At 45.6% G+C, this 25168-nt stretch overlaps 1 protein-coding gene across 2 annotated transcripts in view; it reads right to left on the bottom strand.

Moving 5' to 3' along the window:
- Positions 1-25168, bottom strand: part of HYDIN (HYDIN axonemal central pair apparatus protein) — a 2122366-nt gene that overhangs the window by 911156 nt on the left and 1186042 nt on the right. For both annotated transcript variants that reach the window (XM_069217473.1, XM_069217472.1), the window contains one exon: positions 14204-14353. In XM_069217473.1, the coding sequence (XP_069073574.1) occupies positions 14204-14353 (150 nt within the window). The remainder of the gene's footprint in view (positions 1-14203; positions 14354-25168) is intronic.

Here is a 25168-nt window from a genome sequence, read left to right as displayed (position 1 = left end):
AGCCACTGTAAGAAATACTTTTCTAAAGAAGGGGCAGAGGACACCTTGCCTCACCTGATTCCAAAACATTCCGAACAATTGACATTACCCACAGAAGAAACTCCCCAACAGTTATACAAGTCGAAACTTAGGTCTTCTTCCCGAGCCCAGGTCACTTAAGTCCAAACAAGCTCCTCTTGTTGGTGAAACGGCAGGGGCTCAAGGGAGATACGCCTAATGGCAAGGCTTGTGACAGAAACAAGGATGGAACAAAAGAGATTAAGGGACAAATATAAGAGAAGAATGTGTGCTGGGAAAAATATTTTTGTATTGATATTAATGTTTTTGTTGGCAGCAATAGCATGTGTGAGTTGGATACTGTATGTGGTTTTTCCTCCAAGCAAACGAGTTCAGACACCCCTTAATGACACTCAAGAACACACACATCACGATCTTCCACCTCATGAGTTGGCACATAGAGTAGCTATGCAGAACAACACCTTTGTGAAGCTATTACACTACTCACATCAAGTGGTTAATACCACTAATTGCTGGGTATGTGGACGGATTCCCCCTCACCAAGATGAAGGGGGAATGCCATTAACACCATTTCCATTCTCATATAACGGCTCATGCGAGGCCTGGTTTGCCCTGATCACAGCTTACAACAGGTCTGAGATGCCAACAGATCAAAAGGACTGGCCCTGGGGTAATCTAAACACTGTCCTTCAAACGGTCTGTTATCCTGATGAGGAAGGGTTACCACAGGCTAATGGAACGGTATTCGAAAGTGAAGAATACCGACAGGATGACTTGACTTTTAAGCTGAAAAGACCCAGGTCTCAAGGAGAGGGAGGGCCAATAACTATATCCGTTTTCAAAGTAAAAGGACACCTGTGCATCCAGAAGACTGGCACTATCTCTGTAGGATACAGTGAATGCAATTTTACTGTGAAATTTACGGATCATGGTCGGTCCTCATTTCAGACCACCAGACATACCTATTTCATTTGCGGCCAGTCTGCCTATGTCCGTCTTCCCTACAACTGGGGGGGGAGATGTTATATATCCTTCTTATTGCCACCTGTTTTCCTTGCCTCTTCAACGTACCACAAGGATCATCGAATTAGTGCAGGGAGGTACAAGAGGTATATAGATACATCCGGAATAGATCAAACTGAAACTGCTGCGGAACAATATACTGATTTTAATAGAGGTTTTTTCTTCTTCATCGGACCAGTGCAGAACAGTAAGCTTATACGTAGACTTACTCGAACAGTAGAGGCAGTTGTGAATCAGACTATAGCCGCTTTGGGGAACTTGACTCAGGAACAATCCGCTATCAGAATGGTAGCGCTCCAGAATCGTCTTGTTCTCGACGTCATACTAGCAGAGAAGGGTGGGGCTTGTAAAATTATCGGGTCGAGCTGTTGCATTTTCATTCCCGATAACGCCCCTTCAGTCTATAAAGCTATTTCCAAATTACACAAAATAGCATCAGGATTACACCAGGAACCAGGCACCTGGACTTGGTCAGGATGGTTTTGGGGGTTGGTATCCTCCTGGGGCTGGAAGTTACTATCCATAGTTGGGATAATATTCGCAGTGCTTATGGGGTGTTGTCTCTGCCTACAGTGTGGTCCACCACTCTGTGGATTATGTGCTACCCTGTGCACCCCTAGAAGACCTAAGCCGGAGGAAGAAAATGCCAGGATCTACCTCAATGGCCTGTACTGACAGTGATTGCAATCTGGTGCAAGGAGGGGATGTGGAAAAATAAAATATCGCACCCTCATGCAATCACTGTGCCTTGACATCTGGACATCCATTTTGAGAGTAAGCATCCATTTTGAGAATGTGTTGACATTTTGGAGAATGCAGCAGAAGATAAATTGCAACGTGTGATGTACTTCAGGCAGGATGTTAGCCACCCACATAGCTGTGGTTAAGCCGATTCTTCCGTTTCTAAGAAAAAGCTCGCTTCGACAGAATAACCTGTGGTTGGAAGAAAGTCACGCTTGTTTTCCCTTGTACTCTATTTTTTACCCCACGCTTCTGACATTTCTCCGTCTGCATGCTAGCTTCACATATTTCCACTGACGCACATCGGAGTGTTCCAGCTTCACATATTTCCACTGACGCATATAGACTGTTTTGTTTTTTTTTCTTTTTAAAGTTTGCTTGATGGAAAATTACCGAATACTGCCATTTGCTTGTGTTGCGCAAGAAATGTATAAAAGCTGCAAGCTGCGCAATGTTGGGCAGACCACTCCCTAACCCGCTTGGTGAGGGAGCTCTCCCTTAACTCGAGTTATTGAAATAAACCCTGATTATACTCCACGTCCCGGACTCTGTCTCCTTCCTCATTTACCTATTACTAGAAAATTATTAAATAAGATAAGGTAAAATAAATTATTTACCACATTTTGGTGGCGTCAGTGGACTCCACGGGCGTCGTTGGTGACGTATTTGCCAAGATGATGTCGGCAGTAGTACATAGACGCCGCCTCAGTGCAGTGACGTCACTTTCTTTTAATGACTTCCCGAGCCAAAGCACAGAGCCGCTAGGAACACTAAGATTGGTGCGCCATAGCTAAGGACCTGAAGGGGGAATCTCTGTCCCTTGAAATCAGTTCGTAAGGGGGAGGATGGGTGGGTCGGTAAGGAATCTGCAACTAGAATATGCCTCTACCAGATATTTCGTTACCGAAGTTAAGTAACTTGCACATCTGATAGAGACTTCTAGTTGCAGATTCCTTACCTTAAAACAGATGCCCAAGCACTGCCATCCTCGGTGGTGGGCTGTTAACCAAGATCATACTAGGAAGTCCTGCAGGACTGTACGACCAAAGTAGCGGTCCCGACGGACCTGACTATCCAGGCATTAATGTATAGCAAACATGTGCAGGGACGCCCACATAGCTGCCTGGTAGATATCCACTTTCTAGGGTGCACAAATAAGTATGGAGGTTTAGGTGAAAGGGCTTGAAGCTCACTCACCCTGCGAGCAGAGGTGATGGCAACAAGAAAGACAGTTTTGAAGGTGAGGAGCCGTAAGGGACAATTGTATATTGGCTCAAAGGGGGTACACATTAAATAGGTAAGGACAAGATTGAGGTCCCATAAACGGGTAAGACCTTTTAGGAATCTACTCTCAATAGGAGATTTAAAGAGTGAGGGATGATCAGTTAACTTAAGAAATGGCAGATAAATACCCTTTAAGGGTGCCCCAAGCAGAGCCCTGCTGGACCAAAGAAAGAATGAACAAAAGAACCTCAAATAGACGGGCAGACAGGGGATCAACAGATTTGTTGGTGCACCATGCCACAAGTGTATGCCAACGACAGGCGTATGTGCCAAGATAACATTGCGGACTTCGGGCGGAAGATCAAAAGTCGTCAACTGTTGCTGCTCAATCTCCACGAATAAAGGCAGAGATTGGACAGGTTCAGGTGGAGAACCGTCCCCTGCTCCTGCGACTGAAGATCCACCCGAAGAGGCAGTCTGAGTGGAGGATTGATTTGCCATACTCAATTGCTCTGGATACCATACTCTCTGTGCCCAGTCCAGAGCCACCAAGATGACTTGGGCCCAGTCGTTCCTGATCTTCTTGAGAACTCTGGGCATAAGTGTTATATGCCGAAAGGAGGCCAGAGTGCCACTCAAGATGAAAAGCGTCTCCGAGTGAGTGCCACCTTGGAAACACCAACGCACAAAACAGCTGACATTGTGCGTTCTCTGCGGAGGCAAACAGATCTAACCAAGGCTCTCCCCACTGCTGAGACCTTGCGCCACCTTCGGATGGAGACGCCATTCGTGATCGGCTGTGCATCGACGGCTCAGCTCGTCCGCTTTGGCGTTGAGAGAACCCGCCAGATGTTGAACCACCAGGGTAATGTTATGATGTTCCAGCCATGTCTAGAGACGTAGTGCCTCTTGACCAAGGATCCAGGACCCTACTCCGCCCTGTTTGTTGCAGTACCACATGGCGGTAGTATTGTCCGTGAACACCTGCACTACTTTCCCTTTGAGAGAGGGAAGGAATGCTTTCAACGTAAGTCTGATTGTCTGGAGCTCCAGAAGATTGATATGGAGCCCGGACTAAGCAGGAGACCAGAATCCCCTGATCTCCGCCTCTCCCATGTGACCGCCCCAACCCAGAAGTGACGCATCTGTCACTAAAGAGAGATCTGGTTGGGGAAAGTAGAGGGATCTGCTGTGGACCCAATGTGGATTCGAAATCCACCACTGCCGGTCTTTCGTAGTCCCCTCCAAGATCTGGACCATGTTGGAGAGATTTCCCTGATGCTGCACCCACTGGAACTTCAAGTCCCACTGCAGAGCCCGCCTATGCCATCTGGCATGGGTCACCAGCAGGATGCAGGAGGCCATGAGGCCCAGCAGCTTCAGAGTCAGTCCCACCGATGAAAGGGAGCTTCTGAGAGGGAGTCATGTGTGACTTCGGTATGTTTATAGTGAACCCCAGCGTGTGCATAAGGTTCGCCGTAGTCTGAAGGTGGGAGACTACTTTCTGGGGCGAGTCCGCCTTTAACAGCCAGTCGTCGAGGTAGGGGAAGACTGAAACCCCTAACCTGCGCAGATGAGCTGCAACCATCGCCATCACTTTTGTGAACACCCAAGGGACGCTGGTAAGGCCGAAGGGGAGCACGGTAAACTGATAGTGCTCGTGACCTACCACGAATCGTAGGTAACTCCTGTGGGCAGGCAGAGTGGGGATGTGGAAATAAGCGTCCTGCAAGACCAACACTACCATCCAGTCTCCTGGGTCTAAGGCAAACAGAACCTGAGCCAGGGTGAGCATTTTGAATTTCTCCTTCTTGAGGAAGTAGTTGAGGTCCCGAAGGTCTAGGATAGGATGTATGACCTTGTCCTTTTTCGGCACCAGAAAGTAGCAGGAATAACAACCACAACCTACTTCTGGCACAGGGACCTTCTCTAGCTCCCCTTGGCCAAGAGAGCCGCGACTTCCTGGCGGAGAAGTGCCAAATGATCCTCCGGGAATTGGCTGAGTGATGGAGGCATGGGTGGTCAGGCAGATTCGAAAGGAAGATAGTAGCCCTTTTGAACGATCTGCAAAACCCACCTGTCCATAGTGATGGATTCCCAGTAGGGCAGGTGATGGCGAATCCTGCCGCCAACTGGATAGGAGCAAGGGGACAGATTAGGAGGGTTTAGAGGCTGCAGCGGGGGCAGAGGTGGACTGGGCAGACCTCTAGTTCCCTGTCCTGCGTTCCTGGCCAGGCAGTGGCTGAACAGGGAGCCCCTTCCGTGGCCACAAAAGGGGCGAAAAGCAGACTGTGGGGGTCGAGGGGCAGAGGAAAGACCAAGGGACCAAGCTGTAGCACGGGAATCCTTGAATCTCTCGAAGGCAGAGTCTGCTTTGTCTCCAAAGAGACGGGAGCCATCAAAGGGCATGTCCATGAGAGACTGTTGGAAGTCCCCAGAAAAACCAGAAGAACGCAACCAGGCGTGGCGTCTCAAGGCCACTGTCATAGCAACCGATCTGCCCTGAGAGTCGGTTGTGTCCAGCCCACATCGGATTGTGAACTTCGCCGCATCGCTCCCATTGTTGACAGCTTCGGAGACGATAGCATGGGCCTCCTCCAGTATCTGCAGCAGGACTTGCGTGAGCATAACCCACAGAGAGTGGGTATAGCGTCCCAAAAGGCATGCGGAGATCACGGACTGCAGTGCGAGACTGGAAGAAGAAAACAACTTCTTCCCAAATTGTTCCAGCCTTTTTGATTACCTATCCAGGTGTAATGAAATTAAGTATGTTTGACCACTGACTTTGTGTTTCACCACTGTGCATATTAGTTGTTCAATATTCACCAGTTGCAGATTACATTTTGTATTCAGTTTAGCTGCCTATTGGCTTTATCGTGGCGTTAGACATTGCAGATGAGCTGGCTTTCTCCACATGGTAAACTAAGCTTGTGTTTTTGGTATTTAATCTTACCGAACACGATAGCATGATAAGGAAGCGCATATTATGTGTTTTTCTTTAGTGCAGGGAAGGACTCTGCCTTGGGAGAGAGAACCTTTAAAACTTGGCCAACCTTCGACGTTGTTTCTTCCAAATCTGACCTACAGTAGCCAGAATGTTTTGAATATTAGAGGGACGGGCCTTTCAGAAGGCTTTTTCATTATTTAATCTATAAAAGGTGTCCCTGGGCAGCAGCGAGGGGAATTTTCCGAGACTTCAGTCAGGATTGGACGTCAACTGCCTGACCACCTGTGAGGGTGGAAAAAACTCTTTCTCGCAGTTGAACAGGGGTCATCAACTTGCTGGCATGAGAAAGATGAAGAGCAGTGATAGGCCCTACAGTGATGAATTTTGATTTTATTCTTTGCTTGGAAGTTATGCTATAATATAATCACATATATTTGCTGTGTACATTGCAGTTGAGAATCACTTTGATATATTTTCCTTTCATTGCTGTGACTATTTTTAAATGTGTGCCTCCAACCTACTCATCTCCTCTCTCAGGAACCTCATGGTGAAGTAATAATAAATGTCTTCTTTAAACTAAGAAGTGCATTCCAGAGAATTTTGTCAGCTCGGTCATTAGTGAAAGCAAAACACAGGGGGTGCGGAAGGGAATGCGCCTGAATAAGAGGAAGCCTGGTTGACAAGACTCTCAGGCGTGGGATGTTGGGACAGGAATTTAGGGTCGATCGTAGAGGGCTGATGGTGGCGTGCGATAGTCCTATTCACAGGAGCCCTTGTGTTGGGTTTGGACCAAGTACCCAAAAGGACATTTATGAGGGCTTCATTGAAAGGTAAAAGGGGCTCAGATGTGGAAGCTCCTGGCTGAAGCACCTCTGTCAGGAGGTTGGACCTGAGCTCTACAGTAGGTAGCTGAAGGCCAAGGACCTCGGCCGCCCTACTGACCACCATACCATAAATTGCTCCCTCCGCCATAGCTACTGTAGGAGGAGACAGCATGCTAGTGTCTGGGGAAGTATCCAGTCCACTGGCGTCGCCCAATTCCTGTGCCCAGCCCAAACATGGGTCATCCTGGTATTCATACGTGTCCAGGGACCCCTCCCAATTTCCCCTGAATTCGTACCCATAGGAAAGGGTCCAAATCCACCCTGGGGTGACTAGGCCCCATCGAAGACAAGGGTGGCATTGGCAGACGCCGCTCCAACACCGAGTAGTCGGGGATAAGGATTGGGTCGACGTCGATAGTGAGCACTACCGACCCGGCACAGGTCTCAGTGGTGCGACTGGTGCCGGTGCAGATTTGTGAGTGGATCCGGAGGGGACCTCGGTGGCCGGAGCCAAAGCCGTCGGCGCGGAACCCGAAGGCCCCTCAACCGAACCCCTAGGGCCCAAAGTCGCCGTATCTGCATTGGCCCGCCCAAAGATGAGGTGCATGGCCTCATAGAATTCCTTAAGTTGGGTGGGGGTCGCTCCAGCTCCTGGAAACTCAGGGAAGCATGGAGCGGACACAGACGCAGGCTCCGAGGACAGAGGCCTTGAGCGTCGACGCTCATCCCGCGTCGCGTCAGCCGAGCGATGTGGCAAAGTCGACCCCTTCGATGACTACTTCTTCTTACCCACATGCGAAGACGAGTGGTGATGGCTCTGCTAACAGTCTCAAGACCTTCCTCTTGAGCGAGACTGGGACCTACGCGGAGTCGAGCGCCTGCCTGCCATGACCTTGAGGGACCGCTCCATCAAGGCCTTCGGGTGCATGGCCAGGCACTTGGAGCACGACTGAGTCATGGTTGCGCTCAAGACACCACAAACAAACCCGATGCTGATCAGTCACCGACATCATGCAGTGACAGTCCTCACATATGGCTTGAACCCGGTCTTCGGGGACATCCTCGACATCCCAAAAGCTCACGAGAAAACTCATCAAAACAGTCAAAATCGGTCAAAAAGAGAACAGGTTAGCTCTCTCCGGATCAGTGAGTGGCGCGAAAAAAAAAGAACTCACGTCACTGCACTGAGGCAGCATCTATGTACTACTCCCGACATCATAACGGTGACTACGATACCAACGACTCCCTTGGAGTAGACCGACATCACCTAACAATGCGCAAGGGTTTTGCTCGAAGAAAAATCTCCGGATCCAGTCTGATGCTTGGGGAAATTCTAAGGTAAGGACTCTGCAACTATAAGGCTCTATCAGATACATAAGTATTCATATTAACTGCTAAATCAGAGCTAAGAAAGCCAATTTGTTCCAGGGTTACCTTCAGTCTTTGTTTTCAAATAGCCCTTCTTAAAAAAAAAACATATTTTTATTGAGTTTTTATAATTAATGCAGGAATCAAACATAGGAGGAAACATTCGGTATTATGCCTCAAAGACACCAAGAATATCAAGAAATCCCACACCAGTCATACAACTTTCATGTGTGAACTCAGTGTAGTGAAATAAAATGTGGTATACCCCTATACATATGCAGCAGTGTTTGAGAGGGGCCAAATATGCATTAGTCTCATTTGTTCAATGTTGCAATTTCCTCACAGCTGACCCAAATTTTAGCATGTTTTTGGAGCAACATCTGGCCTAAAATTAGGAGTTTGAGTATTCAACACTGATACATACCACATCATCATCGGACCATGCTAGGTGATGTCACGTCCCTCCAATGTTTTAATATTTTCCCTCTTCCCTCTATAACTCCCGATCTTATCAGAATCCTCTTTGACCTTGTACTCCCTTGTCTTCCTAGAAGTTGAGGAGGCCAATCCTTGGACAGAATTTGGTTGGTCTCTTCAGTACTCTCTACAATGTTCTAAATGTTCCCTCCCAAAAGGGGTTTAGAACTGGAAATTCCCAAACTGTATGGTAAAAATACTGTGTTGAGTTTGCACAGTGTAGGCACAATGTTTCAGATCCCTGGTCAAACTGCCACAATTGTTTGAGGGTCACACAGATCCCGTGCAAGCACTTTAATTGGATGAGGCAGATTCTATTTGAAACTGCTGCCTCCCCACCGGCCATCAATGTGAATGCCCTTTCTTCATTGTCTCACTCCCCCACATCCACTTCCCAGGCGTCTAAGTCACACAAAAGTGTCAGGAGACTTAATGACAAGTGTCATCTACATGTATGTGATCTTCCTACATGTGAGAAGCTTTGCCAAGGTCAGTTTGGCCTCCATAGGACTGAAATCTGGTATATCCTCAAGGTTTCTAGGGTGCAGAGTGACAGCATGCCCAAGTTGGAGGTATATGTGCAATTGTGTGTGCATGAGCCCAAACTCAACCTTGAAGTGTCATTAAGGTCCTTAACAGCCCCTTCCTTCACAACATCCCTCAGTATTAATACTCCAAGGTGGTCCCATCCTTCGAATCCCTCTAGTGTGGCAACTTCAGATAACATAGTTCCCTTCGAAAGGGATGGCTGACCAGTCCATTTTCCAGACCAAGCCATCTATTTGCAGCTTTCCATGTGGCAATGACTACCTTTGCCACTGAGGGTGTCCTTTGTGCAGGTTTCACCCCATACAGCAACTGTGTCAAAGATCCCTCCCAGACTGCTCACAACTTAACTTAAGAGTTCTGCCAGGCTCCCATCTGTGGAATAGATGGATTTATTTTTAACTAGCAAGTGATTTGCTCTGTATTATGACACAGTATCTATTATTGCTGGGCCACCCTCGAAAGTTGACTTTCAGCATTTAGCAAGAAACCCAAGGACGTCCCTGCCCCACATAAATTATCTCAACAGGGATGGCAGCATGGGTAGAAAACTGTGGAAGACCATGTGTAGTTTTGCTGCATATATAGGAGCTTAGGAAGGATGAACATCTTTAACCCAGCAGCAGTGAGAGCAAGCAATGAATGTTGCAGAAAATACTCTCCATCAGTAGGGATAAATTGTCTGTTTGTGCAGTCTCTTCTGAGTGGGATAGCTGTATCCCTTCATAATTGATGGTAAGTTTGTTGACACAAATTCCAGATGACTCAGACCATTTTGGGATGCTCTTGATTTTTAACCATAAAAGCTAATCAAGCCCCAACCCACTGAGGTCTGTTTAAAACTACACATTACACATGGTTGACCATGTTAACATGAAACTACTATGTGACATTTAGAAGTCCCCTGAATCACAATGGGTGGTAAGAAAATATAATTAACCACACACTATACCTTAACTTTACTGCATAAGGCCTATTCTGTCTTGTCTTGTGAGTACTAAGCTACACTCCTGGAAAAGACTTACAATCCTCCCATAACCAACATTGTCTTCTGCATAGTCTAAAAGAGAAAATTCTTAAAGGTTACAGAGTTGGGATGCAAATGTTTAAATATGAGACCAGATCTGCAATCGCTTTTAAAGTGAACCTCATTTATGAGAGTTACCATTTCATTACTATATTCAGTCAGTGAGTGACTAAAAGTTCAATTAAATACCTGGGCCGGACAGGAGAATGTATTAGTTTCATAGTAGCGTCTCTTCTTTTTCTTATCCTCTATTTCTTTTTCTGTATTTGAGAATAGCGGAGAAGTGATTTATGAATTCTGCCGCTGAAGCCACATCAAGGTACAAGGTGGACACTTGTACTCTTACTCGAACAATTACCTGCAGAGCGCCTGCTGGGCCCTTTGTCCCCATGAGTCAAACAAAAAGGGCTCAGATTGTTTATTCGTTTAGCAGGTGTGAAATTCTTATGAGCAACAGAAAACTGGAGTACGGTACAGAGAAAAGTCTTGCCCTCAAACAGTTAAGTACCATTTCGCTTTAAACCAGATGGGGCTTGTGAAACTTCCCTTAGGTAAAATCTCCTTGTTTTGGGGTTACATAATTCTGCAGTAAAGGGGAATATAACACTTCCTGCACATCTAAGGAATGGTTCAAGGGTAGTCACCAATGACATCCTAGTCTATCTACCTTTAAACCCCACAGCCAATCCATAAACCCTCATTACAATTCTGGAGAGGAGAGAAGGGGAATATCTTCTTTCTATGCTGAGAGCCGTCCTGACCACAGCCCAAATCTCTAAATACTTGATACCAGGGTTAATGGATACATCCTTTATATTGACTCTTCACCTCACTACAGTGCCTAGTCGTAATCCTGGCTTGAAGCCTCCTTTCAAAGTGTGAAAGTACATTGAAGCTGAAAGGTCTTAAGGAAAGAGAAATCGACATCCTCACAGGAAAAAATAATGCTATTGAACTTGAACACTGGAAGGACTTTTAAAACAACTGAGCAGCTTAAGGTGGTAATGCTGCATGTAAAATAACTTTTTTCACTGAAATCAGACTAGAAAGCGTCATGAAACCAGTAAATTGACAGTACTACTACCCCTGCATTGCCACCTGTTACTATTTTCACTATCAATCTAAAAATGAGCTTTAGTGGAAATGTTATCTGAGTACTTATGACTACATCAGTTGAGCTGCAGAGCTAGACAATCAGATATTTGAACAATGGAGAGCCCACAGCAATCTATTAATTTTTCTTTTCCACTAAGGCCCTAGATTTGAGAGGCCAAGTAAATGGGCTTGGCTTTCCCAACATCTGAATTTACTGATACAGGTATAATGACAGAGTGTGGGGAAAATCCAGTTAATCACAGGTTGGGCCCTGAGAAACCGCTAAGGATGAGGAAATACTGTGGGAATTGGTCCGATTCCACAAGTAATTCCTCATTTTGCCCATACTTTCACAGGCCTGGGAGACTGCTAAGAATGAGGAAATACTGTGGGAATTGGTCAGATTCCACAAGTAATTCCTAATTTCTCCCATAATTTCACAAGGATTGAGTGGCGTAACAAAGACCCCACATTGCGGGGGGCCCTGAGCGCAAGAATTGGGTAGAATAGAGTGGATTGGAGTAGATTGGAGAAGCAAGGTAAATGGAATTAACGCAGAGTGGGGTAGATTGGGACGGAGTGGGTTCAACTGAATGAAGTGGGGCAGATTGGAGTGGGATAGGTTGGGGAAGAGTGGAGTGGGGTAGATTGGAGTGGGGTTGACGGGGTAGAGTGCACTGCGATAGGGTAAGCAGATTGGAGTAGGGTAAATAGGGAAAGGGTGGGGTAGAGTGAGGTAGAGTGTGGGTGGGCTGGGGGAGACTGGTGGAGTGGGGCGGATTTGGGTAGATTGGGATGGGGTAGAGTGGGTGGAGTAGAGTGGGGTGGGGTAAATTGGAGTGGGGTGGATTGGGGTGGGGTGATGTGGGTTAGATTGGGGTGGGGTGGGTAGCCTGGAGTTGAGTGGGGTAAATTGGAGTAGAGTGGAGTTGGGTAGATCGGAGTATACTGCAGTAGGGTAGACCGGAGTAGACTGCAGTAGGGTAGATTGTGGGATAGTGGATTGGAGGAGCATAAAGTGAAGTGGCACAGAGTGGAGTGGCGCAGAATGTAGAGGCATGTCGTAAAGTGGAGTTTCATAAAACAGAGTGGTGTGGCAGTGGGTGGAAGGGCACAGAGTGGAGTATTATGTTAGAGAGTGGAATGGTGTTGAGTGGAGCGGAGTAGTGTGTACTAGTAAAAAGCCTTTTGTTTCACAAAAAGATTGTCATAAAAATTCTCTCACTTTGAAGTCAGAGAAAAAAGTAAACACCAAGCTCCCTTGGAAGACAGAGTCCAACATTTGACCTCTCTTTGAATGACAGCAAATAGGACAAGGTAAGAACAAGGTTTAAATGCCTATTTACAGAAAGGGGGCACTCCTCAAAGAATACAGTAAACAGGCGCTGCTCCACGGGAGGAACAAACGCAAGCTGGACAGCCTAAAACATATAATACCAACAAACAGAAAGCAAGCAAATGAGTTACAAACCGCAAAGCCAATGGTCAGCAGTGGGTCGAATTAACTCCCAGAAAAGTTTTCAGAATGCCCAGAAAAGGTTATTAGCAAATCTGGCAGACTTCGACCTAAACATGTGTTCCAAAACTCTGCACGTGTGCACAGATATTATACTCGTTTGAGAATATTAAAGAGAAATGCATGAAGAATCAAGGTTTAGTAAGGACTGTTTTTATCAAGTAAATAGAGCATATAGCTACTGTGTGAACTAGAAGCGTCTAATAACTTCTAATGGCAAACGTGGGTGAGTTTTCACACAAACACTTTTCTAGGCCCCACTCAGAACACCTTCTACCATACAGGAATGACGTGGTGAAGTGGTTGAAATGGCTATTACATTAGGTATAACTTCGCTTTTGATACATTTTGATTTGTAAAATTGGGGGACAAGTTTTGCAACTTTTTAGTTTCCAGAAGCAGATCTCATGACGTAATGTTTTTCAATTCAATAAAATGTTCTAGTTTATTTGCTTTAATAAGATTTCTCTGTTTTACCTAAAGAGTGAATGCTGCTATGAGAGGGGAGAGAGACCAGATAGAGGAGATACGGAAGGGCACCAACCCATACCCAGGGCTGTGAAGCTACACTGACATTACTGAGTAAGGGAATCTGTTATAAGGGCTACAGCTTCAACTAACTATGCTGTCCAACAAGGCTTGGATGTTGGTTTAGTTGAGTCTGTGTGTAGACAGGAATGAAGGCGGCTAACACTTCCTTAGGCACAGCCTGGTACCATTATTCCACCGAGTCCTAAAACTTAGTAAAAAACATCCGTATTTAATCTTTGATTCACTGCTCAACGGGCAGATGTGTGACCAAGCAGTTCACTTCAAGCCTTGCAGTGCCGCCTCTGTACCTGATAGAACCCAGGGATTACCGCAGATTACCATGTTCCTTCACCCTACTGTTCTATCTACAACATTTTCTGGTCCTGTGCAACACCATCCAGGACCGGTACTCCTTTGCAAATGACTTGTGCGCATTCCATAGCATCACATTTTGCACCAAAAACATACATAAATACCGTTCTTGGCACTGTTTACTTTTTTCAACTGCAGTCTGCATGAATTTGCACATCCGCAATATATTTTAACATTAGTGCTAATGTGGACTGCCTAAATGCAAATTGCATTTTCGCATTCCCACATTAAAACTGGTGCTAATACATGTAACATAGCTGCACATGAAAAAAAAATATTGAGATTTCTCTTGAATATGGAAAAGCAGAAAAAGCAGAAAAAGCAGAAATAGCGATGTTAGGAGACGCATACGAGCTGTTTGCGCGCCCATTCTTTTCCACTTAACGTCATCAAGCACTCCATGTTCCTTCTCTGAGTAAGACACCCGAAAAATAACGTTTCTCACTAATCATACTACAGTTTCCCATAAAAGGTCCCGATAAGCGTCGTCTCACCTCCTCCAGTGGCATGAACTTCACCTGCACGTTGACCTTCTGACCAGATACCAGTGTGCCGAAGGGGGGCAGCATCTCGAATATTTGAGGTGGCGGCTTCAGCTCCTGGCGTACCTTACGACGGAGGTGCATGGGCAGGTGCTTGTCAGCCTGGGCACATGAGTTTAGAAAATAAAGGTTATGTTAGATGGCACACTTACAAGTCCAAATCTTTCACGGATACAACAATGTAAAAAGAATAATATAGCAATGAAACTCTACAAATGTGTGGCATACGTTTATGAAATCCATCTAAAGGCGACTGCACGCACTTCACAAGACTCATGTCCTTGTAATAAAAGAGGTTATTATATCTACAGGACTGTTGTATCTAGTACAACGGCCAAACTGACCTGCGCACTCAGTGCACTCACTGCACTCCTCCTCCCCCCTCGCTCCTCCCATGGCCCAGCCCCGGCCCTCCCTTCACAAGCTGGCTCAGCTGAGCCAGCAGCTGAATAAATAAAATATCCTTTTGTATTTCAGCTGCTGGCTGTTAGCCAGCGGGGGGACCCTCCTTCGCCATTGCTAAGGAGACACCGCGGTCTATATATGTTATAACGGTACAGTATGTACCCCACCCGTTCTCCGTCTCTTATTGATTTACAACGAGTCTAATTCCTTTGATGCAGCTAATTTTAAAAGGAGCTGATAATGTACTATGTTTTCAGGATGATCTGTTAATCTTTGGAGACATGGAGGAGAAAAACAATATGGTACTCAGAACAGTGCTAAATAAACTAAAGAAAGCAGGACTCACATTAAAAAAAGAGAAATGGCAAATTGAGGTAAGACCAGAGAGAAGATTATGGAATAGTGCATAATTACTAACAGAAATACATAGATAACTATAACAACAGAGCGGTCGTAGTCAAGTGAATAGGAAGGAAGGAGCTGTAGAGAGAGTAAAAATGGCTAGATCTATTCAAACTAGCTTTTCAAAGTTTTCTTCTCCCAGAAATATTTGTAAAGTAAGAAGAAATGTTGTGTTATTGGACAATGATCAAACTTGGAGCATGGACAAAATTGTAAAAGCCAGACATGTCGGAAGAGGAAATGTGGGAGGAAGAGAGGAGCAATGAATCAGATTACAAAATAACGGTTTTACAAAAACAGTGTAAACACCTGAATGGCACAAGGATTATGTAATGCAGTAGCTGTTTAGTTTTTCTTTCTCTGCATCAAGTAAAGCCAAATTTAAGTTTGTGTTACTAATTCTTGTTAAATTTTCTCCCTTAGGAAGGAGATGCATTGTATCTTAGTACATATTCACATATTGTCTTAATCTTATTGTGTTTTATTTTATGTTATATATATATTAGTCTGTAATTCTTTCAGTACCATCACCCACTGGAATGTTGAGTTTCTGTGAAGGCAGTTATGACAGTTGGGATTCTACTGTTACCTGCTGGAGGAGACTGGACATGGATGTTGTTCTGGAATAAACCTACTCGTGTTCATCTTTATCCTAGCAATGATTTATTGATTTACAACAAGGGTCCCTTTGGAGTGTCACATGGGATTTTTTTTATTAACCGCAAACAAGTGCCACTTTACCTTTGTTTATTTTAATGTGAAGCATTGTTATTACTATGGACGGATATGCAAGGCTGCTACACATCAGATCAGAGTAGTTTGCCCAGGCCTATCACTGCATTCGGGTAACTGCAGTACTGAATTTATAAAGTAATGCACAAAACGAACTGAAAAGGGATTGACAGCTTTCACAACTACTGCCGCCTAAAAAACATATTTCTCTGTCTGGAGTGTGTCATTCACCGTTGGTGCATGTTTTATTTTATAACCAGGTGACAAAAGATAAATGTGGAGTCTGAGAAACAAAAATATTGGACAGAAAGATACAATTAAAAATTAATGGCTGAACGTTTTTATTTTTAGTAATACTCCCCAAAACACTGATGAACGGTAACAGAAAGGAATGTCCAGGATCCAAAACATTTTCTTCAAACCTGTACATCACACTTTACACACTACTCCGATTTGAGTAAGTGAATCTCTGAATTAGATATAAGGAAATAACCGCAAATGAGGTTAAAGCGAGAAATTGTAAAACCAAGTTCAGTGGCAGAAACTAAAGAAAAAATAAGTATGTAAAGACATCTTGTCCACTGACAAGTTGTAGAAATATCAGATGCAAACATTATGGTCCTCATTACGGCCATGGCGGTCATGAGACCACAGGGCAGCGGTGGAGATCGGACCACCTCCAAAGCAGCAGTCCAGCCTCCACATTAGGACCATGGCGGAGCCGCCACAGTCGGACTGCTGACACCGCCAGGTTGCTGCCAGCCTGGCGGTCTCGGCAGTCTCCATTGGCCAGCCTTTGCATGGCGTTAGTCCCACAATGCAAAGGCTGGCGGAAATGGGGTACCAGGGGCCCCTGCACTGCCCATGCACTTGGCATGGAGAGTGCAGGGGCTCCCCCCATGGACAGCCCCGATGAGCTTTCCACTGCCCGAATTACGGGCAGTGGAAGGCTGAACGGGTGCTGCTGCACCCGCTGCACCGCTACATTGCCGCCGGCTCGATTACCACCCGGTGTCAATGTTAAGGCCCTGTTCACCCCAGGGCCTGTGGGCGGAAACACTGTTTCCGCCCGCTGGCTCTGCGGTAAACTCGTAATAGGGCTGCGGTCAGGTGGCGTTACGAGTTTGGCCTGCGGCCTCCACCGCTCGCCAAACTCGTAATGAGGGCCATTATATGTGCAATAAACACACTAGCTGCAATAAACACATTAGCTGTTTATGAACAACAAACTAAAAATGTGCATTAAACAGAATACAGGGTACAGGTAATACCATATAATTGGTCCTATAAACTAGAGATAAGAGGCAAAGGATGACTGTTGTCTATGGTGACTACATTCAGTTATTTATAATCTACTCACAACCATAATTCACCACGCAATTTTGCTAAAAATAAAAATGGAATCCAGAAGGCTGTAGTGGAATAACGATTAAAGCCTTTCTAGTACTTTTTCTGTGATGCACTTTTGTAAATCTTGTTATTCTTTAAGAGTCAAAGCAAATATTTGTTAATAGTTATTCTTTACTCCAGAAATTCACTGCAATATCCTAAGGTTATGCAAAGGCTATTGTTCAGTTTCCTTCCCACAAAACACATCTTTGAAGTCTCTGTAACCGCCCTATCAACTGCTGTTAATCATCTGTACTTTGTGCAATGGTCACACATTTGAGCAGAGAAACAATGTTTCTAAAAGTATGAGGAGGAATATAAATGTTCATAGCTTCAAGTTTCAATTCTATAACAAACATGGAGGCGAGGATTACGCTCAACTGCACACAAATCCCTTCCCTGCTCCTTAATATGGTGCAGTAAACTGGCAGCTAAAGGGTTTGTGTTGCAAGGCGTTGGGCCTACTTCAATGTACGGTCTCTCTGCTCCAATCCCTGGGTTTTCTCATAAACGAGCAGAACCCTGCATGAGGCAATCTCACTCCAGGTTAGTGGGGCAGACACACAAGTTTCCACTTCAGCGGCGCCATGGCTTCCAAGACAGCTTTGTGAATGGAGGCATCCATGATGTCACAGAAGTGCTCATCAATTGGGGGGGCCCGATGTCACCTGTTCAGTGGGGGAACACTGCTGCCCTTAAGTCACAGACTCAAATGAGCAGCTGGGAGGCAGAGAAACCAACCAACTGGGTGCCAAATTGGAAGCCTGGGTAGTGTCCCCAATGCAGTGCTAACACGCACCCTAAATGGTGTCCAAAAACCTCAAATACAGGCCCCAACTGGGGCATAGCTTGCAAGCACTTGAGGTCACTGACCTCTAATACTGGCCAGGGTGTCACAGCCGTACACATGCATGAAAACAAGTGTAGGAAGTTGGCTCTGTATATACTATCTCAAAGTGAGAGATAGTGTGCACAGAGTCCAAGGGTTCCCCTTAGAGGTTGATAGTGGCAAAATTAGATAATACTAATGCTCTATTTTGTGGTAGTGTGGTCTAGCAGTAGGCTTATCAGAGGGCACTGTTAAGCATTTGTTGTACACACACAGGCAATAAATGAGAACACACACTCAAAGACTTAACTCCAGGCAAATAGGTTTTTATATAGAAAAATATTTTTTCTTAATTTATTTTAGAACCACAAGATTTGAGGTAAGTACATAAAACGCAAGGTACTTCACACAGGTAAGTATAGAACTTTGATTTAAAACAGCAGTACACACTGTTTTGGTTAAAATGGCAAATATCTATTCTAAAAGTGGACAGTGCAAAAATCAACAGTTCCTGGGGAAGGTAAGTTTAGTTAGGTTTCTCAGGTAAGTAAAGCACTTACACAGTCAGTCTCCAGCGCAAAGGCAGCCCACCGTTGGGGGTTCAAGGCAACCCCAAAACCCCTGCACCAGCAACACAGGGCCGGTCAGGTGCAGAGGTCAAAGGAGGGCCCAAAACACAAAGGCACCTATGAAGAACAGGGGTGCTCCGGTCCTAGTCTGCTTACAGGTAAGTACCTGCGTCCTCGGGGAGCAGACCGGGGGGGGTTTGTAGAGCAATTGGGGTGGGGGGGCACACACAAGCCCACAAAAAACACCCTCAGCGGCACAGGGGCGGCCAAGTGCCGTAGGCAAAGTAGGCATCGGGTTTGCTATAGAAAGCAATGGAGGGACCCGAGGGTCACTTAGGCGATGCAGGCAGGGCACAGGGGGGCTTTTCGGGCCAGCCACCGACTGGGCTAGGATGAGGGCCGCCTGGTGGTCACTCCTGCATTGGTAGGTGGTTCCTCTCGGTCCTGGGGGCTGCAGGTGCAGGGCTTGGTCCAGGCGTTGGGTTCCTTTGTTACCAGGGAGTCGTGGTCAGGGGGAGCCTCTGGATCCTCTATGCAGGTGTCGCCGTGGGGGTGCAGGGAGGTCGACTCAGGGTGTCCACGTCGTTGGAGTCGCATGGGAGTCCTCTCTGCGGTGTTGGTTGTCCTGGACTTGAGTCGGGGCGTCAGGTGCAGAGTGTGAAGACTCACGCTTCTGGCGGGAAGTGAGAGTCTCTTTAGAGTTGTTTCAAAGTTGCAAAGTTGTTGCAGTTTCTGAACAGTGCCGCTGTTCTCGGGAGGTTCTTGGTCCTTTGGGTGCAGGGCAGTCCTCTGAGTCCTCAGAGGTCGCTGGTCCAGCTGGATGCGTCTCTGTGCAGGTTCTTTGAGTCTGGAGACAGGCCGGTAGGGCTGGGACCAAGACAGTTGATGTCTCTGTCGTCTCTGCGGGGCTTTCAGGTCAGCAGTCCTCCTTATTGTTGTAGGTTGCAGGAATCTGATTTTCTGGGTTCAGGGTCGCCCCTAAATACTACATTTAGGGGTGTGTTTAGGTCTGGGGGGCAGTAACCAATGGCTACTGTCCTGGAGGGTGGCTACACCCTCCTTGTGCCTCCTACCTGAGGGGAAGGGGGACACGTCCCTATTTCTATTGGGGGAATCCTCCAAAACCAAGATGGAGGATTTCTAAAGGTAGGGGTCACCTGAGCTCAGGGCACCTTAGGGGCTGTCCTGACTGGTAGGTGACTCATCCTTGTTTTTCTCTTTATCTCCTCTGGACATGCCGGCAAAAGTGGGGGCTGTGTCCAGGTGGCGGGCACCTCCACTAGCTGGAGTGCCCTGGGGCACTGTAACACGAAGCCTGAGTCTTTGAGGCTCACTGCTAGGTGTTACATTTCCTGCAGGGGGGGGTGTTAAGCACCTCCACCCAGTGCAGGCTTTGTTTCTGGTGTCCGAGAGCACAAACGCTCTCACCCCAGGGGGTCAGAAAATCGTCTCAGTGGCAGGCTGGCACAGACCAGTCAGTCCTGCACTGAAGGATTGGGTAAAATACATGGGGCATTTTCTAAGATGCCCTCTGTGTGCAATTTGTAATAAATCCAACACTGGCATCAGTGTGCGTTTATTATTTTGAGAAGTTTGATACCAAACTTCCCAATATTCAGTGTAGCCATTATAGAGCTGTGGAATTCATTTTGACTAAGTCCCAGACCATATACTTAATATGGCCACACTGTACTTACAATGTCTAAGAATAGACTTAGACACTGTAGGGGCATATTGCTCATGCAGCTATGCCCTCACCTGAGGTATAGTGCACCCTGCCTTAGGGCTGTAAGGCCTGCTAGAGGGGTGACTTACCTATGCCACAGGCAGTATTTTGTGTGCATGGCATCCTGAGGGGAATGCCATGTCGACTTTGCCTTTTTCTCCCAACCTACACACACAATCTGCAATGGCAATGTGCATGTGTTAGGTGAGGGGTCCCTAAGGATTGCACAACACATGCTGCAGCCCTTAGGGACCTTCCCTGGTCACAGGGCCCTTGGTACCACTGATACCTTTTACAAGGGACTATCTGTGTGCCAGGGATGTGCCAATTGTGGAACAATGGTACATTTTTAGTGAAAGAACACTGTGCTGGGGCCTGGTTAGCAGGGTCCCAGCACACTTCTCAGTCAAGTCAGCATCAATATCAGGCAAAAAGTGGGGGGTAACTGCAACAGGGAGCCACTTTCCTACAACAAGCAATCAAGAAAAGTCCTCACAGGTTAATACCTACACCTGCGCAGTGTGTCTCACTCTAGGTTTGCATGGCAGACACGGTAGGCCTTGGGCATCTCTCTGTATGCTGCACCGCAAGTCAGTTCAAACAAAGCGTGGAGAGAACATGGCCACCGAGGTAGCAAGGAAACCTTGCAGAGACGTGCGGGCACCCCCAAGCGGTCGAAGGACTGCACCACACAGCCCGAGGTCGCAGGCAAGATCACCGCGTACAAGCAAATGCGCTTCCACAGCGCTACAAAAAACACACTCCTGTAAGGAGAAAAGTATCAAACACCCCAATAAACAGTAATATTTTGGCATCCATCAATGCCCAGGACATTTTGCTCGAGGTCAAGCACAACAAGTTTTCATGTTTATTTTGTCCTTGGGAAAAGTAAACCCAACCCCTTGCAACTCAAACCCTTTAGCTGCCAGTTTACAGCACCATATTATGGAGCAGGGAATGCAATTGTATGCAGTGGAGCGTAATTCTCACCTCCACTCCTGACACAGAATACACAATAGTCTTTTGAAATCAATTTATCGGAGGATTATGTTTAGGCAGCCATGATGTGGGTAGAATGATCAAATAGAAAGACTCAATGATGACATCAAAAGAAAGGGTTTCTAGATGCCTGCTAGATGAAAACAAGTTTAATGCTATTATTCACTGAACAGTCTCAACAAATGCTCTAATTGGTAGAAAGTATTTTTCTTATTTAAAGGAATGCTATCCTTTACAGCAAAGCTGATACTGTGAGAGGCTCCGTATTTAGACAAAAGACTATGTCTACAGGAAAATATGCTTTGTCATTAGGAGGAACAGGTGCCTCGACAAAGGCCTGATATTCTCGGCTGAGAAAAGGAGTATGTTATTCAGGGGAGTTTTCCAACTGTTGGGGCTTGCACAAACACAATTATTTTCCCTATAGCACATACACAGTCTGCCACTAAGTATTTGTTTTCTTTCTTCTCTAGTCCACATTTGTATGACAGATTGAGTTTGCATATATTCCTCAGATCATCCAGAACTCCTGGGAACAGTTTCAGAAGAGAGAAAGACATAAACCAGTCTACATGGTTCAGAGCATTACTCTTAATTTTTACTACTTTACTATCGATCAATCTGTAAAACCAGCTCTAATAGGGCAGTAGTTTTTGTAGGTCTGTTGAACACTGTGGCAGCCACATATTTCTATTCCTCCCACAGACCATAGCAAAAGGCAGTGGCTGCTGCTTCGTCAGACCATGGGCCTTCAGCAAGGTATCTCTAATCTAATCCTTGTGAGACCTGTCGTAATGTAAGTAGGCTTCTTGTGTAGTCTAGATGTTCAAAAACAGACCAAAATTTGGTCACAACACCATCAAAATGGGATAAACAACCATCCTGTTTCAGAATCAGAGGTGTTGCCTATTTGAATCCTGTTTTGTGAGGAAAGGGAGGATAAGGGCACTTTATTCAGCCTGCTTGTAAATTCATAAGGTCTGTTCCAAAAGCGTTATGGGCACTGAGCTCCGAAAGAAACATTTCCTCACGGTTCACCATTACACTTATCAGGTGGGGCTGTTCCTAGGCCAACAGGCAATAGCCTGGAAGTAAGCACCTGTAGTGACATGTGTGCACATTACATTTATACTCCTGACCACTTATTAGACTGCTTAAACCAGTGCTTGAAATGGAAAAAATAAAGTGCAGGTACTCTGTGCCACAGTACCTACTTGTTTCTGAGAAGTGCCGGTACTCTCCAATTGAAAGTATTACGTTTTTCTTGAGATGTGCCGGTACTCTCCCTCTCAAAATAAAAAAGTGCCGGTACTCAGTACCGGAGAGTACCGGCCCATTTAAAGCACTGGCTTAAACATTACCTTCTATTACTGTATATAAAGATGTAAAGAGTGCACCAAAAAAAATTACTGTTGCCAAACCCTCATAAAGGGAAAATGTTCTGTACAGTGATGAGACCAGCCAACCTCAGGCACAGGTAGGCATTGGATAGATGAATTTATTTACATAAATAGGTTTAGGGTGCTTTTTTTGTTGTGCTCAAGACTGGAGAGTAGATGAGAAAGACTGTGTAACCTAATAAAGTTGTTGTGGTGCCAGTATGGTTTTAACATAGTATTGCCCCGGAAAAGGTATAGGGATTCTGAGACACTCAAAAGTGGATTAAACTCATGTTTGGGACTGGCTTGAAAATGACAACTATATTATCATACTGTTTTAATAAGCGGTCATCTCAGAGAATAGAGTATCCAAAAGTCACAGGGAACCTATTATAAGTTGACAATTTGGGTTAAAGCAGTTTTGGTGCTGCAGATCACATCTAGTTTATGTGTGACAAAGACTAAGGCAATGTAAGTTTGGTGGGCATTTGCATACTTGACATTGTGACGCATGATCAATAAATTTGACTTTTGTGGTTCAGAAGCATAAAGAAGAGTGCTCATGTATGACAAGCAAGTATCAATGCACTTGATGACTAATATTTCTTGTGTTTGCTTGTGAGAGTTGACTGTAGTATAAAGAAATGTAGTTGAGATTGTCTAGTGTTTGGCATTTGAGATTAAAGGCATAAGTACAACATCTACATGTGCAATTATCTACATTTCCTGATGATGAATACTTGTGCTGGTATGCTTTTATTTACTTTTTCCATTATCTTTTAATGAAACAAGTAGTTTAAGATTGACAATCTAGTGCAATAACAAAGACAAAGGATGGGTCAAAGAATGAAAGAAGGCAGCTTGACATAATTAAATGAGTATGGTTGACTATTAGAGTACACAAAGAAACAACACAAACATTGGTGTATCCCTGTGCATCAGAACCTGTATACCATAATGTGCAAGAGAATATTGGTAATCTGAATGCTTAGTGAATAGCAGACAGGTGAACAACTCTAATGTCTACACTTCTAGCAATCTGTTATTGCAGGGATAAGATATATGCCCCCAGAATAATGGCACATCTTATGCTTGCTTTCTTTTACTATTAGCCTGAAAATTGAATACAATGACCCCCTGAAGCCTTCTTCAGTGCTGCAAACATGAAAGCAATCCCATGACTCATAATGTATTTTTTTTTTTTCAAATATGTTTTTATTACCTGTTTGCTGTTTTACATATGTAGGTCTATTTGCAGTAACATTTTGTCTTTATTATACATTTCTACTAACAGAGCCGCGTCTCTATTATGCTTTGTTCTCAATGTGTTTCACAATCACCTGTTCATTTCAATTACAAATTAACATTTATACATCATTGTTTCCAGCTCTTTAATCAATCCGTTTTTTGGGCGTCTGTTCTTTCAGTGTCCCTTGTTACCTTTTATATTTGGTGACCTAATAACAGACTTAACTCAACTTCAAACTGTAAATAAACTTATTGGCTTATATGGGTGGATCTGCTTAATTTCTAAAGGGAGGATTGCCAGGGCGTTTCTTATCATGTAGAGGTGGCCGGTACTCCGCTCCCCCCCTCCTCTATCTTTTTAGTTATTGTGTCCTATCCCCCCCTACTCTCCGTCCCTACGTTTGGCCTGGCTTGGCGTCTGGCATTTCTCCTGTCCTGGTTTCAGGGGCCTTCCCCTGCAATCATATCTATTGGCCGTTTCAGCTAGTTCATCCCACCCCCTCAGGCTCTATCGGTCTCTTCGTTAGGTCATCCCAGTTTGTCACTAGGTTTTCCCACTCCGAATCGATGGGGGTCTGGCGAACTCCCCTGGCCTCCTTGGCTTTAAGGATCTGCAGCTCAGCCCTGGACCATCTTGTGACATCACTTCTCCATTCAGTCAGAGAGGGGCAGCCGGGTGACTTCCAGTCCTTCACAATCAGTCTTTTATAGAGGGCTAGGGACAAGTCAAGGAAACGACCCCCAACCCTACTCCATTTGATGCCAGCTCTAAGGCCCAATAAACACACAGTGGGTGCCGGCCGGAGCTCCGCCCGCACAACTCTGTGAGGTCTGCCATCATCGCGTCCCAACCCCTCTGGAGTGTCGAGCATCCCCACATCATGTGATCAAAGTCGGCCTCTCCATCCCCAAATCTGGGGCATGTCCTGGGCGCCCCCCCATATATGCGGTGCAGCCGTTGAGGAGTGAGGTATGTTCTGTGTAGGTAGTTGTATTGGATATATCTCAGCCTCGTGTTGCGCGAGATTATCCTGGGATAAGCTAGTGCTCTGGTCCACTCTGACTCAGACAGGTCCTGCCCAATTGTCCTCACCCATTTTTCTCTTAGGGAATGCAGGGGGTCCACCGCTGCCTCTATTAGGGCCCGGTAGATTTTAGCAATCAAGTGAGGTTCCTCTCCTGCTGTCAACAGGAGGTGCAACACCCCGTGGACAGAGGGTTCCGCGTTAATCGTGTCCC

The sequence above is a fragment of the Pleurodeles waltl genome, chromosome 12 (genome assembly GCF_031143425.1).
Source record: "Pleurodeles waltl isolate 20211129_DDA chromosome 12, aPleWal1.hap1.20221129, whole genome shotgun sequence".
Taxonomy (NCBI): Eukaryota; Metazoa; Chordata; class Amphibia; order Caudata; family Salamandridae; genus Pleurodeles; species Pleurodeles waltl.
The sequence above is the reverse complement of the archived record's forward strand: the minus strand, read 5'-3'. Positions and strand labels throughout refer to the sequence as shown.